Here is a 13,898-nt window from a genome sequence, read left to right as displayed (position 1 = left end):
CCGAGGTCACACGTCTACTCACCAGACTCCTCCCCTCCCCCTGGAGATGGAGCAAACATTCCCGCCTGCCTGGCATGCCCACCTAACTCCCCCCTCCTCCCAGCTCCTCTGCATGGCGGGGGCCTGGCAGGGCTGGGACCCAGCCTGTCGCTGGCTTGCTCAGGCACCCACACAGCCTGACCCTCAGGGCCCTTGACCCACCTTGGGTGCTGGAGGAGGTTGTGAGCCTGGAATCTTCCTGGGGCTCCCAGCCTGTCCCTGAGCTGCGCCCATCTCTGCTCCCCTCCAGGTCGCTGGACTTCACTGCTGGCGTCCGGCTGCTGGAAATCCTGGCCGAGCACCTCCACCTGTCCACAACCAGCTTCATTAACATCAGGTGGGGCCGCGGGGGGCTCACGGGCAGCCCCAGAGGGCAGCAGCAGAGGGTCCTGTGGGGGGCAGAGCAGTGCATCCTGGGAGGGGTGTAGCATCACTGGAGGGGGTGGGGTGATGGGGGCACTGTGGGGGATGGGCTGGTGTGGGGTGAGTGCAGTGCTGGGGGCGTAGGGCCAAGCGGTTGAGGTCTCACCCCAGTTCATCCGCAGTCGCTGACCCCTCTTTGTGGCACGTCATCAGCTGCCCTGACCCCAATCTCCTCAGTTAGGCCAGGCCGGGGCACAGGGAGCCGGGGTGGGGTCTGGGCGGGGGGCACGGCCCCCTTGGCTGCGGTCTGGCCCCTTCCTGTCTCATAACGCCCAGGCCTCTCTGCTCCCTGCAGCGTCGTGGGCCCAGCTCTCACCTTCCAGATCCGGCAGAACCATCAGAACCTGTCGCTGGCAGATGTGACCAATCAGGCCGGTGAGTGGGGTGCGGCTGGGGGCTCTGGATCCTGCAAGGGAGAGGCCCGGGAGCCGGCTGGGCCTGCACCACCTGGGCGAGAGGAGGCTGCATGGGGCACAGGCCAGGGCACAGAGTAGGGGGCTCAGGTGGGCAGGGCTGGCCCCAAGGCGAGTGATTCATTGATCCCCTCTGCCCTCCCTTCACACACATCCACGGCCCCTCCCAGCTCTGAGTGCTGCTGTGATCTGCGCCCCGCGCTGTAGGGCACGCAGTGGGGGGAGGGCCCGCATCCAGATAGGAGCTGGGAAGCAGGGTGATGCCCAGGGCCAGCTCCAGGCCCCAGCATGCCAAGCGCGTGCTTGGGGCTGCACGCCACGGGGGGCGCTCTGCCGGTTGCCAGGAGGGCAGCAGGTGGCTCCAATGGACCTCCCGTAGGCGTCCCTGCAGAGGGTCCGCTGGTCCCGCGGCTCCGGTGGAGCATCCACAGGCCCATCTGTGGGAGGTCCACTGGAGCCGCGGGACTGGCAAGCGGCAGAGCGCCCCCCGCAGCATGCCGCCGTGCTTGGGGCGGTGAAATGGCTAGAACCGGCCCTGGTGATGCCCCCATGGTCCAGGGCAGGCCGTCGGCGATTCACACCCACGTGTGGTTGCTGGGGCCGCGTGCTCCCCGCCCTGACCTCTCCCCTCTCCGCAGCGATGGTGAAGTCGGAGCTGGAGGCTGAGCTGGGGCTGAAGATTGTGCAGATGGGTGTGGGACAGGTAAGGCAGCGACTCTGCCACAGACGCCCCGACGGGCTCCCCCCTCGTCCTGGGTCGGGCTCTCCACGGTGGCCCTGCAGCGCCGCCTGTGGCACTGAACAGCTGAGTGACTGGGGACGCGGCCATGTCCCAGTGCCAGCGTCCTGGGGTTTGGGATCTTGGGGGGCGGGGGTGGTAAAGTTGTATCTTGGTGCTGGGCTGCAGCAGGGAGTGGGCTGTCTCCTGGGGCTGGGGGGTCAGGGGCTGAGGCCGTCTCCTGGGCTGCCTGTGCTGGAACCTGGGCTCCTCTGCTGCAGGGTTGTTCATGTGGCAGCAGGAGGTCAGACCTCCTCCCACTCCGTCTGTGGGGCTGGTTCAGCACTAGGGGCAGGGCGGGGACTGGTGCCACCTGCTGCAAACTCCTCGCGGATGAGCTGGTTAGGGTGACCAGAGAGCAAAGGTGAAAAATTAGGACGGGGTGGGAAGTAAGAGGTGCCTATATAAGACAAAGCCCCAAATATCAGGATTGACCCTTGGCACTGAGTCCCTGGGCGCTGCTCTGGAACTGCTCCCCACCAAGCCAGTCAGGACTTTGGGGAGCCTCCTCTCCCTCGGAGCAGACTGTCTGCAGGGCAAGAAGCTCACACGGCTTCACCTCCTGGGTCTCTCCTTGGAGCATTCAGCATCCTCTGCCCCTCCGTGCGCTTCCCACAGCGAGCCCGCCCCGGCGGGGTCCTGGGGAAGCCACAGGGTCCTGCACCCCCACTTTGCAGTCAGACGTGACTCTCAGCCAGCCAGTAAAACAGAGGTTTATTCGATGACAGGAACAGGGTCTAAAACAGAGCTTGTAGGTACAGAAAATTGGACCCCTCAGCCGGGTCCATTCAGGGGCCCAGCGAGACAGACGCCCATGTCTGCCCTCACTTCCCGTCCCCAGCCAGCCCCAAACTGAATCCCCCTCCAGCCCCTCCTCTCTGGCCTTTGTCTCTTTCCCGGTCCAGGAGGTCACCTGGGGGGGAAGGGCCTGGCCATTAGTAGCCAGGTGACAGAGGGTCGGCCAGAAACTGAGGCATCCACACAGTATTCAGAGGAAACATTAAGAACAGTCCCACTTTGTCACAACCCTATAAAATCGGGACATCTGGTCACCCTAGAGCTGGTGCAGTGCCCAGGAAGGGTCTGGGGCTGTGGGATTTTCACCTTAATCCATGTGTCAGGGGGGCAGGGGGTTGGCCTTAGCAGAGCCTTGAGTGGGGCAGGACTCAGGGCAGAGTGTGCTGTCATTGGCACCGCCAGCCAGGCTCTGCCTCACTGGGGGATTTCCTGACCTTGGCTCCATTGCGACAGCATGGACTGCGGGGTACGCTTGCCTCTGCCCTGGGAAACTCCCCTGGCTTGTGCAGGGAGGGACGGGCTGGGTGCATGTCCCAGCTGGGTCAGGGAGAAGTGGTTTCTAGAGGGATGCTGATCTCAGCGCAGAGACGTCTCCTGCAGAGGAATGGCTGTCATCGCAGCTCCCCTCAGCACCGGGCACCGCGCGCACCGGGCTGAGGGTTCAAAGGAGGGGCGTGGGGGTGGAGATGGGGCTGGATGAGTTCTCAGGCTCTGGTCCTGGGGCCAGAGATTTGGAGCAAGGGCCAGAATGTCCTGAAATGAGGTGGTGGGAGGGCTGCCCCAGCAAAGGGGGTGGCCTGGGCAGACTGGCACTTGGGGTGCCCATTGATGAGATGCACCTACCCCGTGCTGCACAGATCAGTTGCATTCAAATGAAGCTTCCCTGCTGTGGCCAGCTGCCCCATGCTGCCAGGTGTCACTGAGGCAGAGCTTCTGCTCTGTTGGGGTTCCTGCCCCCTGGGGTTTGAGCCCCAGGGTCCATTCCTGCTCCATGGTGTGGTGCTGCTCTCCTGCCAGGCCCGATTCTACCTGTGGCTTTTGGACAGTTGCTCATCCCTGGGACTGGGCAGATTTCCCCCGTTCCTGTGTTGTCCGGCCCCGGCCCCTCCTGTCCAGACGGCTGTGCAGTCATGCCTGTCTTCCATTCCCAACCCCTGGTTCCTGGGCACTGATTCTGTGGGTGGTACGAGTTCGCCCCTGGCCCAGCCTAGCTCTGCCCGGGTCACTGGGGCCAGGCAGGGCTGTGCAGGGATCTCCAGCAGTCTTTGATGTGGATGTTGGTGTCTTGGCCTGGGGCGTATTCTGGTGTGGAGTGGGGCGGTTTGCGCCCTGGCTGGGGTCATGCCCGGGGAGCGATGTTGTAGCAGTGGGTCGTGTTTGCAGTCGGGGTTAGTTTCTGACCCCCTCGTGCTCTCCGGGGGGGTTGGGGCACCGTTTGCTGCACTGGCCAACGTGGCGCCTGGCGGGAATGCTCTGCTCTGTGGGCGATGAGCAAGGGCTGGGAGTCTGGCCTGGCTCTGCTCTGTGGCAGGGGGATGGCCCAGTCCAGGTGGGAGGGTCTGTATTGCTGCAGGGTGGGGTTTCGCCCTGGTTAGTGCCAGCCCTGCGTCTCACTCCTGTCCTGTGGCCCCGGGCTGGGTGCTGTGCCCCTAGGGCTCCTTCTGTATGGTGCCAGCCGCCTACTAAGCTCTCCCCACGTCTCCACTGCCCTCGCTAGGTTTGTCGTCATGTGGCTCCGGCTGTTTCCGAAAGGCCTTGATTAGTGCCCTGCAGCCGGGGCTTGCTGGGACGTTGTAGCAGGCGCTGGTGCTGTGGGAGTGCCGGTGTGGCGGGCGTTCCGTCAGAGTTGCCGGGGCGTGGTGTTGAGGGACGTTGCTGAGAGGACCGGTGGGGCCAGCCCTGTCCAGCCAGAGGATGCTGGTGCTGCTCTTTATCTTTGTCTGGCAGTGGGGGCCGCTCAGGGCCCTGCTGGGCCGGGGTCATGAGCCATGGGGACGTTTCATAGCTCCATAGAGTTTAAAGCCAACATGGACCATAAGATCCTCTAGCCCAGTGGTCCCCAACCTTTTTGGCTGGCAGGCGCCAGCCGGAGGACTGCTGTGGCGGTGGAGCACCCGCCAAAATGCCGCCGAATTTCGGCGGCGACGCCTCTTGATGATGTCGCTTGCCATCGACAAGCGATGTTATCGAGAGGCATCCTCGCCGAAATTCGGAAGCGACGCCTCTCGATGACGTCACTTGTTGGCGACAAGTGTTGTCACTGAGGGGCGTACCTGCCAAAATGCCACTGTGGCATTTCGGCAGGTGCTCTCCTGGGGGCCAGGACGCGGGCGCATTAAGATGTGCCCGCAGACACCACGTTGGGGACCCCTGCTCTAGCCTCACCCCCAACCTAGCGCAGGCCAGAGGCTTTCACCCAGCCACAGGTTTGGCTAAAGCATCATTGGGGCTGGAGGTGAAGCCCACAGGGGCTGGAGAAGACACCACTGCCATGGGTGCTTGGTCCAGTGCTCTGCCCTGTTAACAGTTTGTACCTCATTTCCATCGGAATTTGTCTGGCTTTACCTTCCAGCCGTTGGCTGTTGTTCTGCCCGGCTCCGCTAGACTAACGAATCTGTTAGCACCTGCTGTTTCCTGCAGACTTTCTCTCTGAGAAACAAACCTGACCAATTCCTGTCCCGCAGATGCCCTGAGAAACAAACCAGACCCACTGCCTGGGTGTGGAGATGCCCAGCGACAAACACAGGGGGGGAAAGGGACCCAGGGAAAGGAGCTGCTGCCTTTAGGGATTTTAAAGACACTCCTGGTTCGATCTGGGCCCCAGGCCCGACCCCTCTGTTACTGCAGCACAGAATGGGTGGGGACCCGAGAGAGACATCGGCTGGAAGCTGAAGCCAGACAACTTAGGCCTCCGTTGTTAACAGTGCAGGTGACTAACAAACTCCCAGGGGCAGCAGTGGCTTCTCCAGCTCTCCGGCTCGTGCCTTCCTGGCAGCCGCTTTACCCCAGGGTGGATATTGGGCCCAGTTTGGGGTGACAGGGGGAATCCTTGGGCCAGGGCTGTACAGAGCTCAGACCAGCTGATCTCCTGGTCCCCGCTGGGAACAGGATCCCGTCCAATTCCCAGGGGTGACAGGGCGGTGGCTCACACCCTACCGTGCTCTCCCCTGGAGGAGGCTGTTGGCCAGCTGGCTGCTGCTCGTACCCCCTCCCCCTGATAGGTGTAGCTGTTTGGACCTAGAGCATCCCTCCTTTGTGCAGCGGGGAGCTGGCCTGGCTGTGGCCTGGGGGCTGCGCAGACTCAGAGAGCTCCCAGGCTGTGCTGAGGGTGGGGTGTGAGCCCCTCGGCTTGGGGGAGGTGGGACATCAGGAGCTCTAGATCCCACACTCCTAGGGGAATGGTGCTGGAACAGCCCCACAAGGAGCCTTGATGTGCACCAGCCCCTTAGGGTCACGCTCACTGGGGTCAGCTCCTTGGCTTCTCCGCCTCCTGGGACCGACCCTCGGAGCCTTCAGCACCCCGGGTCACACCGTGAGCTCCCCACAGCAAGTCCACTGGCTTGGAGCCCTGAGCGAGCCTTGCCCACCGCAAGGCAGCAAAGCACCCCCACCTTCCTGACTGCAATGACTCAGCCAGTGGGGTACACACAGAGGGGTTGTTGGATGTCTGGACGCAGCGTAGAGTCCTTAGATTAACACACAGTTGCAGCAGTGTCGAGCAGGGTCAGCCTGAGCCCAGAACCCTCCGGCCCCTCTCTGGTCCCCGTGGAAGAGCGTCCTGCTTCCAGCGCCCATGTGTAACAGCCCCCATGGCCCCTCCTTTGTTCTTGTCTCCGGGCAAGGGGTCACCTGGCCTCCTCTTTAGTCCTTTTGTTCTCAGGCTAGTCCCAGCTGGCTGGCTTCTTGCAGAGGGTGATGCCCTGCCCACCCCCACCCCCACCCCCACTCATTAGTAGCTAGGTACCAAATGGCCAGGCCATTGTCTGGGCCCAGACTCCAGACAGCTTTTCCCCTACCTAGTTAACTGTGCAGCACATGGGGAAACTGAGGCATACACAGTAGTCATATAAAATATTCTGAATAATTCCCACTCTGTCACGGGGGCTGTGGTGTGAGGAGACAGGGCCCTTCCCGCAGGGAGTGTCACCTTGTCACCACACCAGCAGCCCGAGGGTCACCCCAACTCCCCAAATGGGGCAGGTCTTGGGGACTCCACTGCCCAGCACAGCCCGAGGAGAAGGGCACAGAGCAGGCGCTGTGGTGCCCTGGTGGTGCCTTGGGAAGGGGAGCTCCTGGGTACCGGCTTGTTGCCAAGGGCTGAGCAGCTCTGGGTGAATCCTCTTGTTGGATGCTCTGTTGCCCCGCCCGCAGGGAGCCTGGTCTCTGTCCTGGCACCTTACATTGGGGGCTGCATTGGTTGGGGCCATTGATGGGGGCAATGCCAGGCTGCGGAGACGACAAGCAGCCTCAGCTGGATGCCAGGGCCAGGGAGATGTCTTTGGGGGCTGTGGTTTGGGGGGCATTAAAGGGGGGGCTGCAGTGACCGAGGTGGGGCAGGAGCAGCAATACGCGAGGCCTTGGAGGCTAGGGGGAGGGTGTGATGCTGCGAGCCTGAGGGGGGCTGGCGGGCGGTTTCCAGCAGTGATGAGGCGGGGGAGCTGGATTTGGATTTCGCTGGGGGCTGACAGAGGGCAGGGGAGGTGGACAGGAGGGGCGGAGGGGGGGAGCTCTCAGAAGAGGAGTTTGGAAGCTCGGGGAGTCAGGGGAGAGGAGCCCAGCAGCATGGTCCTCCCTCTGCCCTCCTGCTGCCCGGCCCCGGCCCCGGCCCCGGCCCCAGCCCCTGCCAGCTGGGCCTGAATCCTGAGAGCAGATGCAGGGGCTGGCTTGGGGGTGGAGAATGGGACATGGGACCTGTCCCTTTTAGGGGGTGCCAGCTCCCGGCTCCAGGGTGGGGACCAGCTGGCTCAGGGGGGTGGGGAATGGGGGACAGCGCCTGTCCCCTCCGGGGGCACCGGCTCCCATCCGGCCCCAGGTCTGTAGTGACTCCAAGCTGTGACCATCCGCCAGCAGCGGTTTCTCAGCCCTCGCTGGGGCGCCCCGGGCTGGGGGTGGGAGGGGAGAGGCTGGGCTCCCTCCCCAGCGTTAGCCGCACTCTGCTTGGCTCCCGCACGCCCCAATGGCCCCTGGCCGGGCGCTGCAGCTGGCATCGCGCCGTTGCCACGGTAACCCCGGCCTGCTCTCCGGTGCCCCGCTGAGCCGGCTCGCTGTGCGCTCCTGCCCGTTCCCATGGTTACCTCACCAGGCCAGAGCAGAAGGGACAATGGGGCCCCCCCTTTGTGGCTGGGGGGCTCAGGGCCTGCCCCTTGCTAGCTCTCAGCCCTGGGCATCCCCCCTGGGTGGGGGCCCCGGCTGCAGCCTCGGGAGTCTCCTGCCGCTGGGGTCCCCCCGTGCGCCCCACCCCGGGCAGGGCTGCAGGGGCTGACGCTGCTCCCCCCGCCCCCAGCGCAATGAGGCCGTCCCGTACCCGCACCCCTCGCACTTCGGCGACACCTTCCACTCCGTGCTGCTCACCTTCCTGGCCCTGGCCTGCGTGGCGGGCGCGGGCATCGCCGCCGCCATCGCCGTCTGCCTGCGCCAGCACGCCAAGCAGCGCGAGAAGGACCGGCTGGCGGCCCTGGGGCCCGAGGGCAGCGGGGACAGCACCTTCCAGTACCAGGTAGGGCCTGGGCAGCGCCGGGGCTGGGGGGCTGAGCTAGCCGCGGCGCGGCTCGCAGGGTGCGGCGGGCTCCGTGCAGGGGGCAGTGCTGGCAGCGCTGGTCTCGCCCCCCCAGGAGCTGTGCCGGCAGCACATGGCCACCAAGTCGCTCTTCGGCCGCGCAGAAGCCCCCCCGGCCCCGGCAGAGAACTCCCGGGTCAGCAGCGTCTCGTCCCAGTTCAGCGACGCCCCCCAGGCCAGCCCCAGCTCCCACAGCAGCACGCCGTCCTGGTGCGAGGAGCCAGTGCAGTCCAACATGGACATCTCCACCGGCCACATGATCCTGGTGAGCCACGGGTGTGTGTGTGTGTGTGTGTGTGTGTGTGTGTGTGTGTGTGTGTGTGCTGCCCCCTGCTGGCGGGAGTGGGTCCTGGGGTGTGTGTCCCCATCCCCGTGTGTGTGTGTGTGCGCGCTGCCCCCTGCTGGCAGGAGTGAGCCCTCGGGTGTGTCCCCTTCCCCGTGTGTGTGTGTGTGTGTGTGTGTGTGTGTGTGTGTGCTGCCCTCTGCTGGCAGGAGTGAGCCCTCGGGTGTGTCCCCTTCCCCGTGTGTGTGTGTGTGTGTGTGTGTGTGTGTGTGCTGCCCCCTGCTGGCGGGAGTGAGCCCTGGGGTGTGTGTCCCCATCCCCGTGTGTGTGTGTGTGTGTGTGTGTGTGCGTGCATGCTGCCCCCTGCTGGCAGGAGTGAGCCCTGGGGTGTGTGTCTCCATCCCCGTGTGTGTCTGTGTGTGTGTGTGCACGCTGCCCCCTACTGGCGGGAGTGAGCCTTGGGGTGTGTCCCCTTCCCCGTGTGTGTGTGTGTGTGTGTGTGTGTGTGTGCTGCCCCCTGCTGGCGGGAGTGAGCCCTGGGGTGTGTGTCCCCATCCCCGTGTGTGTGTGTGTGTGTGTGTGTGTGTGTGTGTGTGTGTGTGCGTGCATGCTGCCCCCTGCTGGCAGGAGTGAGCCCTGGGGTGTGTGTCTCCATCCCCGTGTGTGTCTATGTGTGTGTGTGCACGCTGCCCCCTACTGGCGGGAGTGAGCCTTGGGGTGTGTCCCCTTCCCTGTGTGTGTGTGTGTGTGTGTGTGTGTGCGTGCATGCTGCCCCCTGCTGGCAGGAGTGAGCCCTGGGGTGTGTGTCTCCATCCCCGTGTGTGTCTGTGTGTGTGTGTGCACGCTGCCCCCTACTGGCGGGAGTGAGCCTTGGGGTGTGCCCCCTTCCCCGTGTGTGTGTGTGTGTGTGTGTGTGCACGCGCTGCCCCCTGGTGGCAGGAGTGAGCCCTCGGGTGTGTCCCCTTCCCCGTGTGTGTGGGCGGTCTGCCCCCTGCTGGTGGGAGTGAGCCCTGGTGTGTGTCCCCTTCCCCGTGTGTGTGTGTGCACGCTGCCGCCTGCTGGTGGGAGTGAGCCCTGGGGTGTGTCCCCATCCCCATCTGTGTGTGCATGCTGCCCCCTGCTGGCAGGAGTGAGCCCTCGGTTGTGTCCCCTTCCCCGTGTGTGTGTGTGTGTGTGTGTGTGTGTGCGCGCGCGCTGCCTCCTGCTGGCGGGAGTGAGCCCTCGGGTATGTCCCCATCCCCGTGTATGTGTGTGCGCTGCCTCCTGCTGGTGGGAGTGAGCCCTGAGGTGTGCCCCCTTCCCCGTGTGTGTGTGTGTGTGTGTGTGTGTGCGCGCGCGCTGCCTCCTGCTGGCGGGAGTGAGCCCTCAGGTGTGTGTCCCCATCCCCGTGTGTGTGTGCACGCTGCCCCCTGCTGGTGGGAGTGAGCCCTGGGGTGTGTCCCCTTCCCCGTGTGTGTGTGTGTGTGTGTGTGTGTGTGTGTGTGTGTGTGTGTGTGCACGCTGTCCCCTGCTGGCGGGAGTGAGCCCTCAGGTGTGTGTCCCCATCCCTGTGTGTGTGCACGCTGCCTCCTGCTGGCGGGAGTGAGCCCTGGGGTGTGTCCCCTTCCCCGTGTGTGTGTGTGTGTGTGTGTGTGTGTGTGTGTGCACGCACGCTGCCCCCTGCTGGAGAGTGAGCCCACTCGAGGGATAGGAGCCCTAACTGTGCTGGTTCCGATGGTGATTCCCTTTTATCTATCTGTGTTTGGAATGGGGGCTTCCTTCGGGGGGGCGGGCGCACTGCTAGCCAGCCCCCCCGTTTCCCACCAGGCGCTCCGCTCAGCGAGCCTAGCTGAGACAGACCCTGGGCAGAGACGTGCCCTCTCTGCCGGGACTGGTGCACCCCAGCCTGGATGTGCAGTGACTCCCCAAATGGGGGCGGGAGGGAGATGTGTGTTTCCTCAGCCCATGGGAACTCGGCATCAGCAGCCCTTAGTTAGCACAGAGACGAGGTCTGCTCAGCCCAGCAGGCGCAGAGACGCCCTGTTCAGGCTGTCTCCTCTCCTCCCTTAGCCCCCTGCTGAGCCACCCACCGTCCCTGCTGGAGACTGGGGGGACTCCGGATGGGTGCTGGGCTCAGTAAAGCCTCCTGCTTCCTTCCCCTGCCCGTGTGGCCTCTTCTCTGGGTCCGGGGGCTGCCCTCCCCGTGTCCCGTTGCTCACCTGGCTGGGCACTGCCCTGCTGCTCCCCCCCGACGCTGACAACGCGCTGTGCCCACAGGCCTACATGGAAGACCACCTGAGGAACCGCGACCGGCTGGCCAAGGAGTGGCAGGCACTGTGCGCGTACCAGGCTGAGCCCAGCGTCTGCGCTGCCGCCCGCAGCGACGCCAACCTGAAGAAGAACCGCAACCCCGACTACGTGCCCTGTGAGTGCCCTGCCCCCTCAGAGCCCCCCGGCGGGCTGGGGCCCAAAGAGCTGCCAGCCCGGCGGGTGTCACCCCAAGGGCGCTTGGCAGACCTCAGCACAACCCCATAGTTGGAGTGGGCCATACAGACAGGGAGGGGGCAGGGGAATTGCTTGGATAGAGAGAACCAGTTTTCTCCCCAGCCCCCCAAGAGCAGAGCCATGGGCAGCTCTGGATCCTGGGGTACATGGGGCTGGCTGGGCGCTTTCCCCCGCCCCATCTTGCTTGCTCACGGCTCCCCTTGTACGGTGATTTCCCAGACGACCACGCGCGGATCAAGCTGAAGGCTGAGAGCAACCCTTCCCGCAGCGACTTCATCAATGCCAGCCCTATCGTAAGTGAGAGCTCACCTGCTCTGCCCCCCCAGCCCACCTTCCCCGGGCCACTGGGGGTGTTCCTCAGAGCAGGGTTCTGCCTGGTACGCTCATGTATACCCCCCTGCCCCGCCCTGTACCGACACTCATGTGTGCCCGCTCGCCAATGCCACTGCTGCGTCCATTTCCTGGGGGTCCCCGCTGCACCCCTATTGTGCTGCTGAGGGGAGTGTCTGACACGCTGTCTCCTGGCCCAGATTGAGCACGACCCGCGGATGCCGGCCTACATCGCCACGCAGGGGCCCCTCTCGCACACCATCGCCGACTTCTGGCAGGTGAGTGCCGGCCGCGGGGAGGGAGGCCAGAGGGGGCTGGAGCTGGTACCTCCCCAGCCCGCCTTTGAGGCATCAGCCGTGAGGTGCCCACAGCAGGGTGCTGTCCCATCTGCACTGCCTGGGAGGGGGCTCATCCTTGCTCAGCTCCGAATCCCTCTCCTGTCAGTGGGGAGATCGGAGGCTCCCTGGAGTGCTGGGTCACACGGCCTCAGGCAGGCGTGTGTGAGGATGGCAGGTGGGCATCATGTGGGCCGGACCTTGCTGTGCCTGGAGTGCCCTGGCTTTCCTGAGCCGGGGGCAGAAAGCACCAGGGAGGTGCCCATCCGGCTGCTGGGGCTGCTCCCCCAAAGAGAGCACAGTTCCCTTTCCAGGGACTCCTCTGGGTCCTCTTGGCCAGGCTGTGCCCGGCGGCCAGTGCTCCAGAGACCTGCCCCTGCCAGTCCAGCCTGGTTCAGCAGGTGCGGCTGGGACCCCAGGCTTCAGCTGCTGAGCTCTGCCCACCGCTGGGCTCCTCGCAGTCCCACCTGGCTCTCCCAGCAGAGCCCCGTTAACAAGCACCCAAGCCTGGGCCCAGCCCCCGCTGCTGACGGCGTGTGCCCTGTGTGCAGATGGTGTGGGAGAACGGCTGCACAGTGATCGTCATGCTGAGCCCGCTGGTGGAGGACAGCGTCAAGCAGTGCGATCGCTACTGGCCCGATGAAGGATCCTCCCTCTACCACATCTACGAGGCAAGTGGCAGGGTGGGCGGAGGGCACAGCCCATGGGGCGCAGCGGGCAGAGCACAGGCCCGGCTGAGCATGCAGCCCCGAGACGCGAGCCCCCAGGGAGCGATGCCATTGGAGCTGGGGCTGACTGGGCCATGACTCCCTGGGCCTCTCCGTGCAGGTGAACCTGGTCTCCGAGCACATCTGGTGCGAGGACTTCCTGGTGCGCAGTTTCTACCTGAAGAACGTGCAGTCGCAGGAGACCCGCACGCTGACCCAGTTCCACTTCCTGAGCTGGCCAGCAGACGGCATCCCCACCACCACCCGCCCCCTCCTGGACTTCCGCAGGTAAGGGGCAGCCTCCCCCCAGGGCGCCCACCGCACAGCCCGGCAGCCTCAGGGCAGATGGGCTGGCAAAGCCAGGCCTGCTTTGGGAGCCGGCAGGGAAACCGGGTCCTGGGGGTAGCTCTGGGAGGGGCTGGAGCATACCCTGTAGGATGCCCAGTCAGCTGGGGGGCAGCCAGGGGCGTCGATGCCCACTCACAGGGGGCCATGCTTGTGAGTCCCTGGGGGCTCCGTGGGTCTGGGAGGTGGGGGAGCGGGTGTGCTGACTTGCAGCGCTGCAGCTGGGCCGGCTGTGAGACGGGGGGAGGTCCCCTGGCAATGGCCCTCGTCCCAGTCTCTGCCTTTGGGCAAGTCCCTGAATGTCCTGGGCCAGTGTGGGGCTCTGGCCGAAGGGCCCGGGGAACGTGGGGGGTGGGACGGGGACGCTGCCCTGCCCCGCCCTGCTGCTGGCGTGGGATGCGGAAGGGGGTGGAGTTCTGAAGGTTCTGGCAGAGAAAGGGCCCAGGAGACTAGGCTGGGGGCCAGCTCATCTCTGGCCGCTGGGGCAGAGAGAGCCGCTCCTGGGGGGCGTAGGGGATGAGACCCTGGTTCCCCACTGCAGGTGGGAGCCCAAAGCCCGGTGTGACCTGGGCCTGCGTGCACAGGGGCCTGCCAGCCTGCAGCGAAGGGGGGTGAGTCTCTACCGGCCCCAGCCCCTCCAGGGTGCTGCATGGCTGGGGGAGGGGCAGACCCGGGGCCCAGTGAGGATTCTGGACTAGGGGGGCAGTGGAGCACCCCCTTCTCTGGGATCCCAAGGGTGGGGGGTCAGGCAGGCCCTGGGGCTGGGCAGAGGAGTCCTGCGGCCAGGGCTTTGGCTCAGCACTGTGGGGGTGCTGTAGGTCTCTGCACTGCAGGCCAGCGGGGGGCTGATTTCCAGCCCCTGCTGCAGGGCTGGGCCCTGGGGGGTGGATACACCGGCCTGAGGTGTATCTGCCCCCGTAGAGACCAGGCCTGGTTCTCGTACCAGCCTCTTGCTGCCGTCTTGGTTAGCTCGGGCCAGGAGTGCGGGCCGGGGTCCCCCCTGCACTCGCTGCGGGAGGAGAATGGGCGGAAGCCACTGCATTGAGCTTGAGCAAGCAGGGCTCGTCGCGGGCACCGCCCCGCCCTGGCGTCCCCGTGGCACTGATGCTGTTACCGGCTCCCGACCAGGCTGGCTGGCTTTGGAGAGGCTGGGTGTGCAGCCAACCTGTCTCTGCTTTGAACCGCGG

At 65.2% G+C, this 13,898-nt stretch overlaps 1 protein-coding gene across 3 annotated transcripts in view; it reads left to right on the top strand.

Annotated features, from left to right (window-relative positions):
* The window catches only part of PTPRN (protein tyrosine phosphatase receptor type N), a 52,637-nt gene that overhangs the window by 35,213 nt on the left and 3,526 nt on the right, over window positions 1-13,898 (top strand). For 2 of the 3 annotated variants that reach the window (XM_050969654.1, XM_050969653.1), the window contains exons 10-19: window positions 290-376; window positions 758-837; window positions 1,514-1,578; window positions 7,955-8,167; window positions 8,283-8,492; window positions 10,767-10,914; window positions 11,214-11,287; window positions 11,525-11,602; window positions 12,211-12,330; window positions 12,488-12,654. In XM_050969654.1, coding sequence (XP_050825611.1) covers window positions 290-376; window positions 758-837; window positions 1,514-1,578; window positions 7,955-8,167; window positions 8,283-8,492; window positions 10,767-10,914; window positions 11,214-11,287; window positions 11,525-11,602; window positions 12,211-12,330; window positions 12,488-12,654 — 1,242 coding nt within the window. The remainder of the gene's footprint in view (window positions 1-289; window positions 377-757; window positions 838-1,513; window positions 1,579-7,954; window positions 8,168-8,282; window positions 8,493-10,766; window positions 10,915-11,213; window positions 11,288-11,524; window positions 11,603-12,210; window positions 12,331-12,487; window positions 12,655-13,898) is intronic. The other variant, XM_050969655.1, reaches the window with a different exon arrangement.

Source organism: Gopherus flavomarginatus, chromosome 10, assembly GCF_025201925.1.
Source record: "Gopherus flavomarginatus isolate rGopFla2 chromosome 10, rGopFla2.mat.asm, whole genome shotgun sequence".
NCBI lineage: Eukaryota > Metazoa > Chordata > Testudines > Testudinidae > Gopherus > Gopherus flavomarginatus.
Note: the sequence above shows the minus strand (reverse complement) of the source record. Positions and strands in the feature narration are given on the sequence as shown.